This window comes from Pelobates fuscus, chromosome 2, assembly GCF_036172605.1.
Source record: "Pelobates fuscus isolate aPelFus1 chromosome 2, aPelFus1.pri, whole genome shotgun sequence".
Lineage (NCBI taxonomy): Eukaryota > Metazoa > Chordata > Amphibia > Anura > Pelobatidae > Pelobates > Pelobates fuscus.
Window position 1 is genome coordinate 192108846 of NC_086318.1, and position 12951 is coordinate 192121796.

The 12951-nt window shown below is 40.9% G+C and overlaps 1 protein-coding gene across 3 annotated transcripts in view; it reads right to left on the reverse strand.

Moving 5' to 3' along the window:
- The window catches only part of IBTK (inhibitor of Bruton tyrosine kinase), a 127923-nt gene that overhangs the window by 90327 nt on the left and 24645 nt on the right, over positions 1-12951 (reverse strand). For all 3 annotated transcript variants that reach the window (XM_063443026.1, XM_063443025.1, XM_063443027.1), the window contains 6 exons: positions 8304-8474; positions 7545-7662; positions 7279-7459; positions 7071-7194; positions 5842-6019; positions 4286-4442 (listed from right to left, as the gene is read on the reverse strand). In XM_063443026.1, coding sequence (XP_063299096.1) covers positions 4286-4442; positions 5842-6019; positions 7071-7194; positions 7279-7459; positions 7545-7662; positions 8304-8474 — 929 coding nt within the window. The remainder of the gene's footprint in view (positions 1-4285; positions 4443-5841; positions 6020-7070; positions 7195-7278; positions 7460-7544; positions 7663-8303; positions 8475-12951) is intronic.

Sequence of the window (12951 nt, forward strand, 5' to 3'; positions counted from 1 at the left end):
ACCAAACTTCTGGAATAAAAGGGAATCATGACATGTCACACATGTCATGTGTCCTTAAGGGGTTAAACAGAGAAACAGACCACTAAGGAGAAAATTGTCACAAAGTGTAAATTCATCATAGTAAACCTGGTTTAAATAAACACTTTACTTATACAATTGTGTACGATTATCTATAATTCAGACAGGCTTGGGGTGAGCCCAGTGGGATTCATTAAAAACGGTTTGCACCTTTGAAAAGCTTTACTCAAGCAGATGTAATGCCTGCGTCTATTATTATACCTGGGTATACCCTATTAATTAAATAGTGATTTACTGTATTTTTGCCAGTGGAGAGTTCCTTTAAAGACAAGAGGCAAGTACTAGCCCACCACAATATAAATTTACTTTACCCATATCATTGAATCGGCTGTGTAATTTTTGGGTATTTGTCATCCCCTCTCCGCATGTGTCAACCTGGAAGTGCAGTGGAAAGTAGATTTACTTACCTGAAATTCTCCATTGTAGGTGCCTCCATCCTCTCTCTTCAGCTCCTGGCTCTTCAGCAGGACTCTGCATAACTGTTGGACTCTTGCAAATGTGCAAAGTGTAGTACAGAGGACAGCAGAATTCTCCATAGATCAATTCTTACAATGCGCGAGAAGTCTCCCACAGCCTTCACTAGTAAAGGCAGTAAAAACTGACAAAAGTCCATGGCAGAAGCTCCATCTTTTGTCCATAAGACCAGGAAGTCCCTAATTTAAGATTACCTTTTAACTAAATTGGAATTTCAATAAAATTCCCATGTAGTCACCATAACGATTTCTTATAGATTCCATTTTTATAAAATACTAAAAGGTGTCATAGCCATTTTAATTATAACGTTGCTTAATCCTATTATTTCTTATGTTGTTTCATTTTAAATTGAAGATCATTAACATTTGAGATGGATGTTTACATATTTATTTCAAAAAGTGTAAAACCAAAGCACAGTGAGGAGGGGGCAAAATCACACAATAATTAATACTTAGAGATGTGAGGCCTCTTGATCATTCCGTAAAAGACAGTATAAAATGTTGATTTTGCACCCTCTCACTGCGCTTTGGTTTTACTATTTACGTAGCTCCTTGGGAGTGATTTTTAGACACTGGGGGTTGTTGCTACTTTATTATATCACTCAGCGCCAATCCACCTGTATTTTATCCTGTTTTTAGTAGGGATCGACCGATTGTCGGTCTGGCCGATATAATCGGCCGATATTCTGTATTTTCGGCAACATCGGTATCGGCCTATAGAGATAACGATATTGCCGATAATGCAGACCAGGACCGCCGGGTTTATGACAAGCGGGTCACAGCAAGCTCTTACCTTCCCAGCAGCTCCCTTCAGTTTGCCTGTCCAAATCTCGCGAGTCCCGCGGCCGTCAGAGCATTGCCACGGGTTACCATGTCAACGCTCCGGGTTCAGGGGAGCTTAAAGGAGCTGCTGGGAAGGTAAGTAAGAGCTTGCTGCGGGCCCACACTGCACTGTCCATGCCACTGGACCACCAGGGAATGCCATATACCCCTTCCCTGGCCAAGTAAGAAGTGGGGAGGGGGGACTAAAAAAAATTAAAATGTAATATTTATAAAAAAAAATGCCCCCCCTCCCCATTTTACACACATTACATACCTACACACACACACACAGCATTCACTCTACACACACACACACACAGCATTCACTCTACACACACACACACACAGCATTCACTCTACACACACACACACACACACACAGCATTCACTCTACACACACACACACACACACACAGCATTCACTCTACACACACACACACACACACACAGCATTCACTCTACACACACACACACACACACACAGCATTCACTCTACACACACACACACACACACAGCATTCACTCTACACACACACACACACACACAGCATTCACTCTACACACACACACACACAGCATTCACTCTACACACACTACACAAACATACTCTGCATTCATTATATACACACTACACAAACACTCTGCACACACTCTGCACACACTCTGCACACACTCTGCACACACTCTGCACACACTCTGCACACACTCTGCACACACTCTGCACACACTCTGCACACACTCTGCACACACTCTGCACACACTCTGCACACACTCTGCACACACTCTGCACACACTCTGCACACACTCTGCACACACTCTGCACACACTCTGCACACACTCTGCACACACTCTGCACACACTCTGCACACACTCTGCACACACTCTGCACACACTCTGCACACACTCTGCACACACTCTGCACACACTCTGCACACACTCTGCACACACTCTGCACACACTCTGCACACACTCTGCACACACTCTGCACACACTCTGCACACACTCTGCACACACTCTGCACACACTCTGCACACACTCTGCACACACTCTGCACACACTCTGCACACACTCTGCACACACTCTGCACACACTCTGCACACACTCTGCACACACTCTGCACACACTCTGCACACACTCTGCACACACTCTGCACACACTCTGCACACACTCTGCACACACTCTGCACACACTCTGCACACACTCTGCACACACTCTGCACACACTCTGCATTCACTATGCACACACACACTCTGCATTCACTATGCACACACACACTCTGCATTCACTATGCACACACACACTCTGCATTCACTATGCACACACACACTCTGCATTCACTATGCACACACACACTCTGCATTCACTATGCACACACACACTCTGCATTCACTATGCACACACACACTCTGCATTCACTATGCACACACACACTCTGCATTCACTATGCACACACACACACACTCTGCATTCACTATGCACACACACACACACTCTGCATTCACTATGCGCACACACACACTCTGCATTCACTATGCGCACACACACACTCTGCATTCACTATGCGCACACACACACTCTGCATTCACTATGCGCACACACACACACACTCTGCATTCACTATGCACACACACACTCTGCATTCACTATGCACACACACACTCTGCATTCACTATGCACACACACACTCTGCATTCACTATGCACACACACACTCTGCATTCACTATGCACACACACACTCTGCATTCACTATGCACACACACACTCTGCATTCACTATGCACACACACACTCTGCATTCACTATGCACACACACACTCTGCATTCACTATGCACACACACACTCTGCATTCACTATGCACACACACACTCTGCATTCACTATGCACACACACACTCTGCATTCACTATGCACACACACACTCTGCATTCACTATGCACACACACACACTCTGCATTCACTATGCACACACACACACTCTGCATTCACTATGCACACACACACTCTGCATTCACTATGCACACACACACTCTGCATTCACTATGCACACACACACTCTGCATTCACTATGCACACACACACTCTGCATTCACTATGCACACACACACTCTGCATTCATTATATACACACACTACAAAAACTCACTGCATTCACTATACACACTACACAAACACACTCTGCATTCATTATATACACACTACACAAACACACACACTGCATTCACTAATCAAATAAATACTCTCACTGCATCCACTACACACACACATATTCTTGAAAACAAAAAATTCTGACTGACATGCATATTTTGTGCATTTACTTTAATAAAAAAAGATTTGCAAAAGCATAAATAAACATGTTCAGTTAACAGTAGATTTGTGTAGAAATAGTTTATTTTTCCAAAATGGTAAATGTACAGAATATCAGTAAGTTATCGGCTATCGGCCTGAAAGTTCAAAGATTATAGGTATCGGCTCTAAAAAAATCAATATTGGTCGATCTCTAGTTTTTAGGTAAAATATTTTCTCTTTTTAAAAAAGTGTATTTTAAAGTTCTCCCAAAAAATACACTTTCATTTTGTTGTACGAGTTTGCAGTTGCTTGTTACGTACATACTTATTTTCTGTCAAGTTACTATACGATATTGATGGTCAGAGAAAGGATGAAGTGGACAGTGACAGAATATTTATAGATTGGATTCTGCGCGGAATAGTGTATACTAAGATTCAGTTATATTTACATTTTTTTTTCTACACTGTTTAACCATTTAAGTTATTTTTTCTCTTACAGCTATGGATTAGTAAAGAAAGTTTGAAACTCAATATTTCATTTTTGCCTTTAATGAAACTGCGCTTTACATCCCCAACATAAAAAAAAAAAAAATCCTTAATTGTTCAGTGAAGTAATACAAATCCTTACCTGGTTTTTGGATCAGACTGCAATACAGCAAAGTTACATCCACTGGGATCTGTAGTAACAGCGACAGCCCTGTGGACAAAGGAAAGCTTCTGAAGGGAAATTCGTTCATACACATTGTGTGTACCAGACTGAAAGGATGAGTCGGATATTGAACTTTCTACGGAGAAAAAGGGGGTGTATTTATCACAGATCCAAAATATTTATGGCAATGAAAGTTTTATTTAGTTAAATTTTAGAGCACACTACTTTAACAGTAAGCAAAATATCCAGCTCCTTTATTCATTGTAAAGTGTGCCAGGGCACACACAAAGAACACACAAATGGTAAAGTTACAAGTCTAGACACAGAGGAACAAAAGGCAAGAAATACCAAGTTTTAAGATTTCTGTAAGAAAAAAAAATTAAAGGGACACTATAGGCACACAGACCACTTCAGCTCATTGAATTGGTCTGGGTGCACTGTCCCTATTGTCCAGAGAAACTGCAATGTTTACATTGCAACACTAAGTCTGCCTCCAGTGGCTGTCTAATAGCCACTGAAGGAGCTTCCTGGATCCTAACGGACTATTGGTCTGGTAACGGACGCTTGATGTCCTCACACTCTGCATGAGGACATCCAGTGTCAGCTATCTCCCCCTATGAAAGTTTTGATTCTAATCTTTCCTATCGAGAGGCCTAATGCGTGTGCGGCATTTGCCAGAGCCATGACCCAGTGATAAGGGACATTGGCGCTAGAATCAGGTAAGTAAATAAAGAGTTTTTAACCCTTTGTTTACCGTGGCGGTGGGGTGAGTGCGAGGAAGGGGGGAGGCAGCTATAGTGCTAGTAATGCAAGAAAAACACAGTATATGTGTACACAAACCAAAAAGTGCAATTAGTGCCAAATTAGGTACAAGCAGACAAAAAAACGTCCCTGTACAAGGTGAAGCTTTCACTGGTATGAGGGGCCATTTGTGAATACACTTGTGGTTAATTCATATACACAGTTATACGCTATATTTTTTAGTTTGTTATTGGTTTAGCAGATCATCCCCTATTTTTTGCATATAGTGCTAGTAATGTAGATTTGTATTCCTGGCACTATAAGGTTAAAAAAAAAAAAAAAAGGACTTGTGTCTACTTTACTTATACTGGTGGTGAAGTCTAACAAAGTCACATAAGCTTATTCAAATGCATTTAAAAAAACGAATGACTATTCACAATAACTTGTGGAGGAGTAACAACTCGATGCTATCCAGAGAGATAATAGGGTCTCCAAATAATCTGTGGGGTTGTCATACATATCAGTCTTTCCACACATTCCTTATCGAGAAATGCAAAGTTATAAAGAAAGTGATGTATATACAAGTCATTATAAGCATTTAAGGCCACTGGACATTTCCCTACACTTAGTGGACTCTTTCAGCTGACTTCTTTCATTCAATTGTTCCACCTACTAGCAAAATCAGACTGCAATATAATTACAAAAAATTAACTTTTTCTAAAAATACGAACATATAAATGCACATTAATGCAGAAAATATACAAATCAATAAAAAAAAAAAAAAAACAAGTTACCTTTTTTCTCTGTATTCCTTTTTTTTTCAAGCACCCACTTTCCAGTAAATCCTTCGCCTTCATGTGTGATAAACATCATTTCATTCTTATTTAGGGCAATGTCTGACATAAAGACTTGTCTGCCGTAAACCCATCGGCATTGTTTCATAGAACCGCTAGGGTATTTAAAGGAAAACACCTGAAATGCGTAGAAAGACATTCGTTAGGGCACAGAGAAATTCAGCAATCCAAAAAAAAAAAAAAAGACTGAAAAGTTTGGTGCATTTAGTGGACTCAATACATCACCTGACAAAAATGCATAAACATGGACATCTGTGCTTTAGAAGTTTTTATCTTCTACTCAGTAAATTTAATGTTAATCACACACAGGAGGCTCCTGCAAGATCTAGCAAGCTATTAACAGAGCAGGAGATAACGAATATTAAATTAAACAGACTCTTTAATACAAAAACCTAAAATATCTAGGTTCGTATTCAGGAAAGGTTTAGTTAGACTGTGCACATCACATGTAGGAAGGTGTGACTAAAGTTGTACAAACAAAGTAATTTAAATCCTAAATGGCAGAGATTTGAGCAGTGAGACTGCAGGGGCGTGTTCTATACACCAAAACTGCTTCATTAAGCTAAAGTTATTTTGATGCCTATAGTGTCCCTTTAACTAAACAGAGAAATGTCTGGAGAATGTTTTTAATGTGGCTATATTTGCCAATAAATAAATAAATAACTGAAATGCACTTCCAGGGGTGCCAGCTGTTATTTTGAACACTGTATATACACATGACAATGCAGAGAATCCACACACCCCCAATTTGTAATCAAGAAATATTTATCCATTTATCAAAAAATTGAACTGACTGGATGTGTAGGCATTGAAGGACTCCACTCCCCTAAAATAAATAAATAAATACATAAATGGATATAGCACAATATGTGAAGTGGGTGCTTCAGGTTCATCAAGAATCAGACTCTGCAATATTCATGACCCAAACTAAAGTAAACAGAGAAGAAACCACGACTACAAGGAAGCAGACATAACTTATTGCATGTTATTTTTCTATTATGCTCAGTTTCCAGTCTTCTCAGCAAAAACAGACAATCTGTCAGAGCAAAATAGTCAGGATAAAGCTATATAAGTGCCAATAAACAGTGATCCCGTCAGTATAACTACAGACAAAAATCTGTAGCTTAATAATTTTAACCGAACCTAAAGGGAAAAAAAATAGACTTTACCCTTCCAGCTTCATCAAGTGTGAGTATAGTAACAGGCTGGCCACCATTTTCTCTTAGTATTTGGGTATCAATCTTGTATTCCAGAAACCCACCAGAAACCAGGACTTTCTTTAAATTAAGCTGCCTGCATAAAAAAAACAACACAGATAATGCTGTAAGACTAGCATATGGACACTTTTAAAGCCTGCAGAAACTCCTAAAACCTTACTTGGATGCTAGCTTCTTGCATTGATACTCAGACAGGAGATAAATGTCACCTCTTTCAGTGACACATACTGTAGCTCCATCACTCACAGATATAAGAGATATACAGATATCCTTATGATGCAAGGCAGAAACTTGGCGAGGGCTGCTCACATATTTTTCTCCATTAGGATCTAGCAAATACCCTAGAGAAAAAAAAATAAAGAGAAAAAAAAATTAACCATTCCTAATAACTGTGAGAAAAACCAAAGCTGTCTGCAGTGGTGTTACCTAATTGACCTCCATTCAGACCCATTGTATACACTGCATCTTTTGTCCACAGAACAGTGTGAAACCTTCCAGCAGCCACTCCTATTACAGTCTTTCCTTTCAAAGATTTGGCTTGAATCTGCAGTTAAAAATCAAATTTATTAATTCCACCTATAACACAAACCATTATTAAATTGTTTTATATGTTGAACGTATGCCTTTTAAAACCTGGCAGACAGTAAAAGTTAACTTTTCATTTTCAAAACAGGGTTTGCATAAAAAAATGAAATTACAAAATTGCACTGAAATTAATCACCAGTAAATAGAGAGATTAAAATATACACCAACATGCAGAATCAGATGCCCAATTCTGTCCAAACATTTAAATTTCTCCATCTAACAATCCTGAGTGTGCCAACATATGTTTGGATGTATGCATCCACTGATATAAACCACAGATCTTTTTATTTTTATTTTGCTGTAATGCTTTTGGAAGCCGTTTTTTGCTCAACAAGCAAAAATAAATAAAAACACAAACTAGACACACTGTCCCCGAAGCCAAACATTCTAGATTAAATTAGGCAACAAGAAGGCGGTGCCACAAGTGGGCACACCAGGACACAACTTTGTGTTTTAACCGTTGCAAAATAGTTTATGTCTCTAAGATAAGAGAATGCCCAGGGACTTGAGCCAAATATGTTATGGGGGTGCAGTGGCCTTTTAATTCCCTCATAAATCATAACTTTTGCAAGATATGAATGTTTAGTTAAATGCACTGACCTGCTTTGGAATAGTGCATTTGGAAGGTGGCGGCATGATTCCTAATTGATGGAAGGAGTTCAAGCCAAAAGTGTAAACATATCCATCTTCAGTCAGTACAACTGTATGATCCTTTGCAGCAGCCACCTGCGCACATGGATGGCCACTGAGACCTTCCACCAACCTAGGAAACTTGAACAAAATGAAACAAAACTTTATGTCAATCGCATTTATGAAAGAACATTAAAAACATGTGGAGCCAACAGGACAAAAAAACTGTAGCCCAAAAACTTGGACAAATATACATTACTGTAGTGTACACCCCAAACAACAGTGGCCATATTACATAGAATGCTCTTCAAATTTAAATTAAAGGGACACTATATTCACCAGCACAGCTACAACTTAATGTAGTAGTTTTGGTGAGTATAGTATGTCCCATCAGGCATTTTAAATGTAAACACTGCCTCAGGACACCTCCAGTGACAGTCACTCTGACAGCCACTAGAGGAGCATCTTGGGTCAGTGCTGTTCAGCATGATGACGCTGAACTTCACTGAACTTTCCCCATATACACGCATTGATTCAATGTATCTATATGAAAAGATGCTGATTGGCCAGTCAGGCATGTGGCTCAGCCCTCCACCCCCTTAGCTGACAATCAGAATTGGCAAACTCAGCCAATCCAATGCTATTGACCAATTCTGATTATGTCAGCCAAGGAGACCGAGTGTGGGCTGGGCCAGTGCCCACAGACCAGCACGCTGGAATAAAGGTGAGTAAACTACTTATTTAAAGAGTTCAGGGAGGAGAGGGGGGTGGGGAACTGGCCCAGCCCACACTCAGTCTCCTTGGCTGACATAATCGGAATTGGTCAATAGCATTGTTTTTTGTTTTTTTCTAATTCTTTATTTTCGGTTTGTTGTTGCAGCACATGTGATAACCATAAAAACATTACAAGCATTTGTTGGACAACAATATAAATACAGGTTGGCATTGCTTTGGTAACTGATGTGGGTAGGCCTCCTCGCTGTTTTTCATGGGTGTCTAGCGTTCCGACAACACAGTTTTTTAATAAACAATAACATTAACATAAACAGAGTGTCATTTCAAGATTGTTCACAAGTCAGCCTCTAATGTAGCTGTATAGTTGCTCGTACACATGCAGTTTAATGACACTCTCACAAGAGGTAGAGAAAAAAAAGAAAAGGGGGGACGGAAGGAATGGGATGTAGGTTTTTCTTTTTTTGCTTGCTATGGTAAGGTTTCTGTGGTAAGGTTCAAGCCTTTACTAGATCGGTTGGCCTGGCAGGACTTTCATGACTATCATGGGTTCGTGGCCCGCTGAGTCGGAAGGTCAGGGGCGGGATTCTTTTTACTGGGTGTTGGGGTTTAGGTCTCCCCCTTCCTCTAGTCCCCCCAATCTCCAGACATCCACATCTCCCATATCATTTCATGATTTAACTGTACCTCTAACCTGTGCAGTGAGATGGTCAATGATATGGGTATCTTCAATTTTAGTAATTACAGCATCACGGGGGGGCGTCAGGCTTGAGCCATACTTGTGCCATGGTTCGCTTGGCCGCTAGGGTGAGTTTGTTCTCTTCTTGGCCAATCATCTACTGGCCTGGACAGTAGGAATACCCATGGGTCTCTTTACCTGTCTCTGGAATACCTTCTCCAAAAGGCCACACACCTCTTCCCAGAAGGACTGTGCTTTAGGGCAGTCCCACCACATGTGTTTATATATGTGTTTATATATGTGTCCACAACCCCTCCAACAAAGGTCATCTGGAGTCTTGAGCATATGGTATAACTTCACCAGTAAAATGGGGTTTTAAAACTATAGGGTCAGGAATACACATTTGTATTCTTCACCCTATAGTGTTCCCAAAAAAAAAAAAAAAAAACCTGTGCTACAAAGTTGTGTTGGGAAAGCCGGCAAATCAGTTGCTTGTGTACTTGGAAAAAGCAGAAGGTATGCTGTACTGATTTCTGAAAAAAATAAAAATCCACCTGCACCGGACTGTAGGATGTTAAAAGCAGTTAGTGCAAAATCTGCTCAGCAGGCTAGCGCCCCTCCCTCCACCCAGTCCTACATTTTTTATTACATTTTTATTTTATTTTAATTTTGTACATAGCAGGTACACCTGACCATGTGGTCAGCACTTACAATTTAACAAGAAACAGTACATTTGCCTAAAACAGTACAATAACGACAGTGACCTTGTCAATCCCAGTTGTGCCAGTGCCACATTACTACTGTGTGGCGTGTGATATAACTACAGCGGTGCTGCATGTCTAGTCGTGGTAGGTGTGTGTCCCTTTAGTGGCGAAACACCGGTCCACCCATTGACCCGATGGGTGGTTTGGCATTACAACGGTGGGATGTTTCTCTGGACACTGGGTGTATCGGCGCCCATTTTAGATTAAGTAGCTGGCACTTTGGGTGCCTTTTGGGTGACTGAATTGAGACAATGCTAGTGAATAATAGAAAGAAAGTAAAGATGAGAAAGAAGAAAGCGTCCCAATGGGACCTAAGTTAGAGTTACTTCAACTCTATAACTCTGGAGAGTACCAGAGTGACTGAGACCAAAGAGTGGGGGCTATGTAGAGCTGGTGCCGGTGAGGTTGCTGTGAATAGCTGGCATCCATGGGTCCCTGAAACCTTGACCATTTTTTTTTTTTTTTAAACCTTTCTTCTTCATATACTCAATATACTTTAACTTGCTCCTTGCTCCCTCTGTAAAGCTATCCACGCTTCCCAATGATCCCACCCTGCCATCTTTCTGTGAGATCTGTTCAAACTCATATGGGCTATCCTTTCGTATTGGCCATTAATGCTAACCTGCCAGGGAGTTTTGGTGGATTTCCACCCCCTTACTATTAGTCGGTTTGCAGATATTAGGACATGAAATGCCAGGGTCTCTTGCGCTATAGTTAAGTCGCTCGGGAAGATAAACAGTAAAAAAAAAGTTCAATTGAACCTTGTATGGGTTTGTGCAGTATGTCCGACAGGAGTGTGGCTATCATCCTCCAGTACGGTGTAAGTTTTGACTTTGGCGTCTGAATTGAGAAGAGAAATGGGCAGAAAGTTCTTGCAGTGGGTTGGGGGTTTACCTGGTTTTGGTAATGTGATTACCTTTGCGGTGAGCATGTCTTGGGGTAACTTTGAGAGGCGAATTGCGTTGTTGAAGAGAATAATTGGGGAGTCATTATTTTGCTAAACGTCCTATAATAGATATTTTAGAGACCATCTGGGCCCGGCGTCTTGTTGGCTGGTAGGCGTTTTATGGCTGTTGTTATTTCTTCTGCATCTACGAGACCTATTAGTGCCTCTAGCTGTGCACGGGTTAGAACCGTTGTGTGGGTGCTATCGAGGTATGCCTTTGCTTCCGTCACTGTGGCATGATGTATTGTGTTATCTTCCCAAAGATTGTATAGTGCCCCGTAAAATTTGGCAGATTCGTTGCCTATATCCACTGGTGAGATCAGTCTATTGTTCGCTTCCGTGGTGATGCAAGGAATTATAGATTTTGCTTGGATATCTCAACGTATTTGCCAGTTGTTTCCCTGCTCTATTACCTTGTGTGTATTGCGTGTTTTAGTCTTTTTAGGTATAAGCTAGTACGCTGTAGGTTTTTCTCTTGGATTTTATATTGGATGTGTGTTATTTCTGTCCGAAGTCGTTGGGAGGGTTTATCCTGATTTTTCCTGTTAAGGCCCCTCATGCTCTCTTCCCATTCTCTCATTTGCTTTTGGGAGGTCTGCTTGATGTAAGATGCCTATTTAATAAATATGACTCTCACTACTGTTTTAAGAGCGAGCCATACAATGTCCCTGGGTACATCCTGTGTGTCGTTGGTGGAGAAGTGGTGCATTAACTGGTCTGTCATGGAGTACACAAATTGGGGGTCGCGTAACAGTCACTTGTTAAGATACCAAGGGGGTTTGTTCGTGAAGGAAAATTTGTCTGAGAGTGTCAGGACTATGGGGGCGTGGTCAGACCGTGTCACAGACCCTATATCACAGTCTAAAGTGTGATCTAAATGTGTCCCCGTGACGTAAACAGTTATGCACTGAGGAGAAGTATGTGTATTGTTTGCCCGAGGGGTTCTGTGTTCTCCACACATCGTACATGTTGTAAGAGTTAAAAAGGGAATGCAATCTTTTGGCTATTTTCATCTTTTGTGCTACCCTTTTAGGTGCTTTGGCTGACGACGAGTCTAGCCAAGGGTCGTGGATGCAGTTGAAGTCGCCCCCTATTTGGAGGATCCTTTTTTTATTTTGTCTATCTTTGTCAAGACAACAGAGAGGAACTCAGTCTGTCGTTAGGGGCGTAAATATTTGCTATTGTGTAGATTTGTTTGTTGATTGTGGCCACTATTATAATAAATCTGACCTTCGCATCTATCGCTTGTTTGATCAATGAGAAGGCTAACTGGTTGCTGAACAGGGTGGATATGCCTTTGGACCTAGTGTCCGATGTTGCATGGTATTGGTGTGGGAATTGTTTCAGTTTGATTTTATGGGGGTCGGTTTTCCTAAAGTGTGTTTACTGGAGGCATATTATATCCCCTTTACGCTGTGCGATTTCCCTGTATAAAGTGTGGCGTTTGGCCAGGGCATTCAGCCCTTTAACATGAAGAGATACAGTTTCAAAATTGGT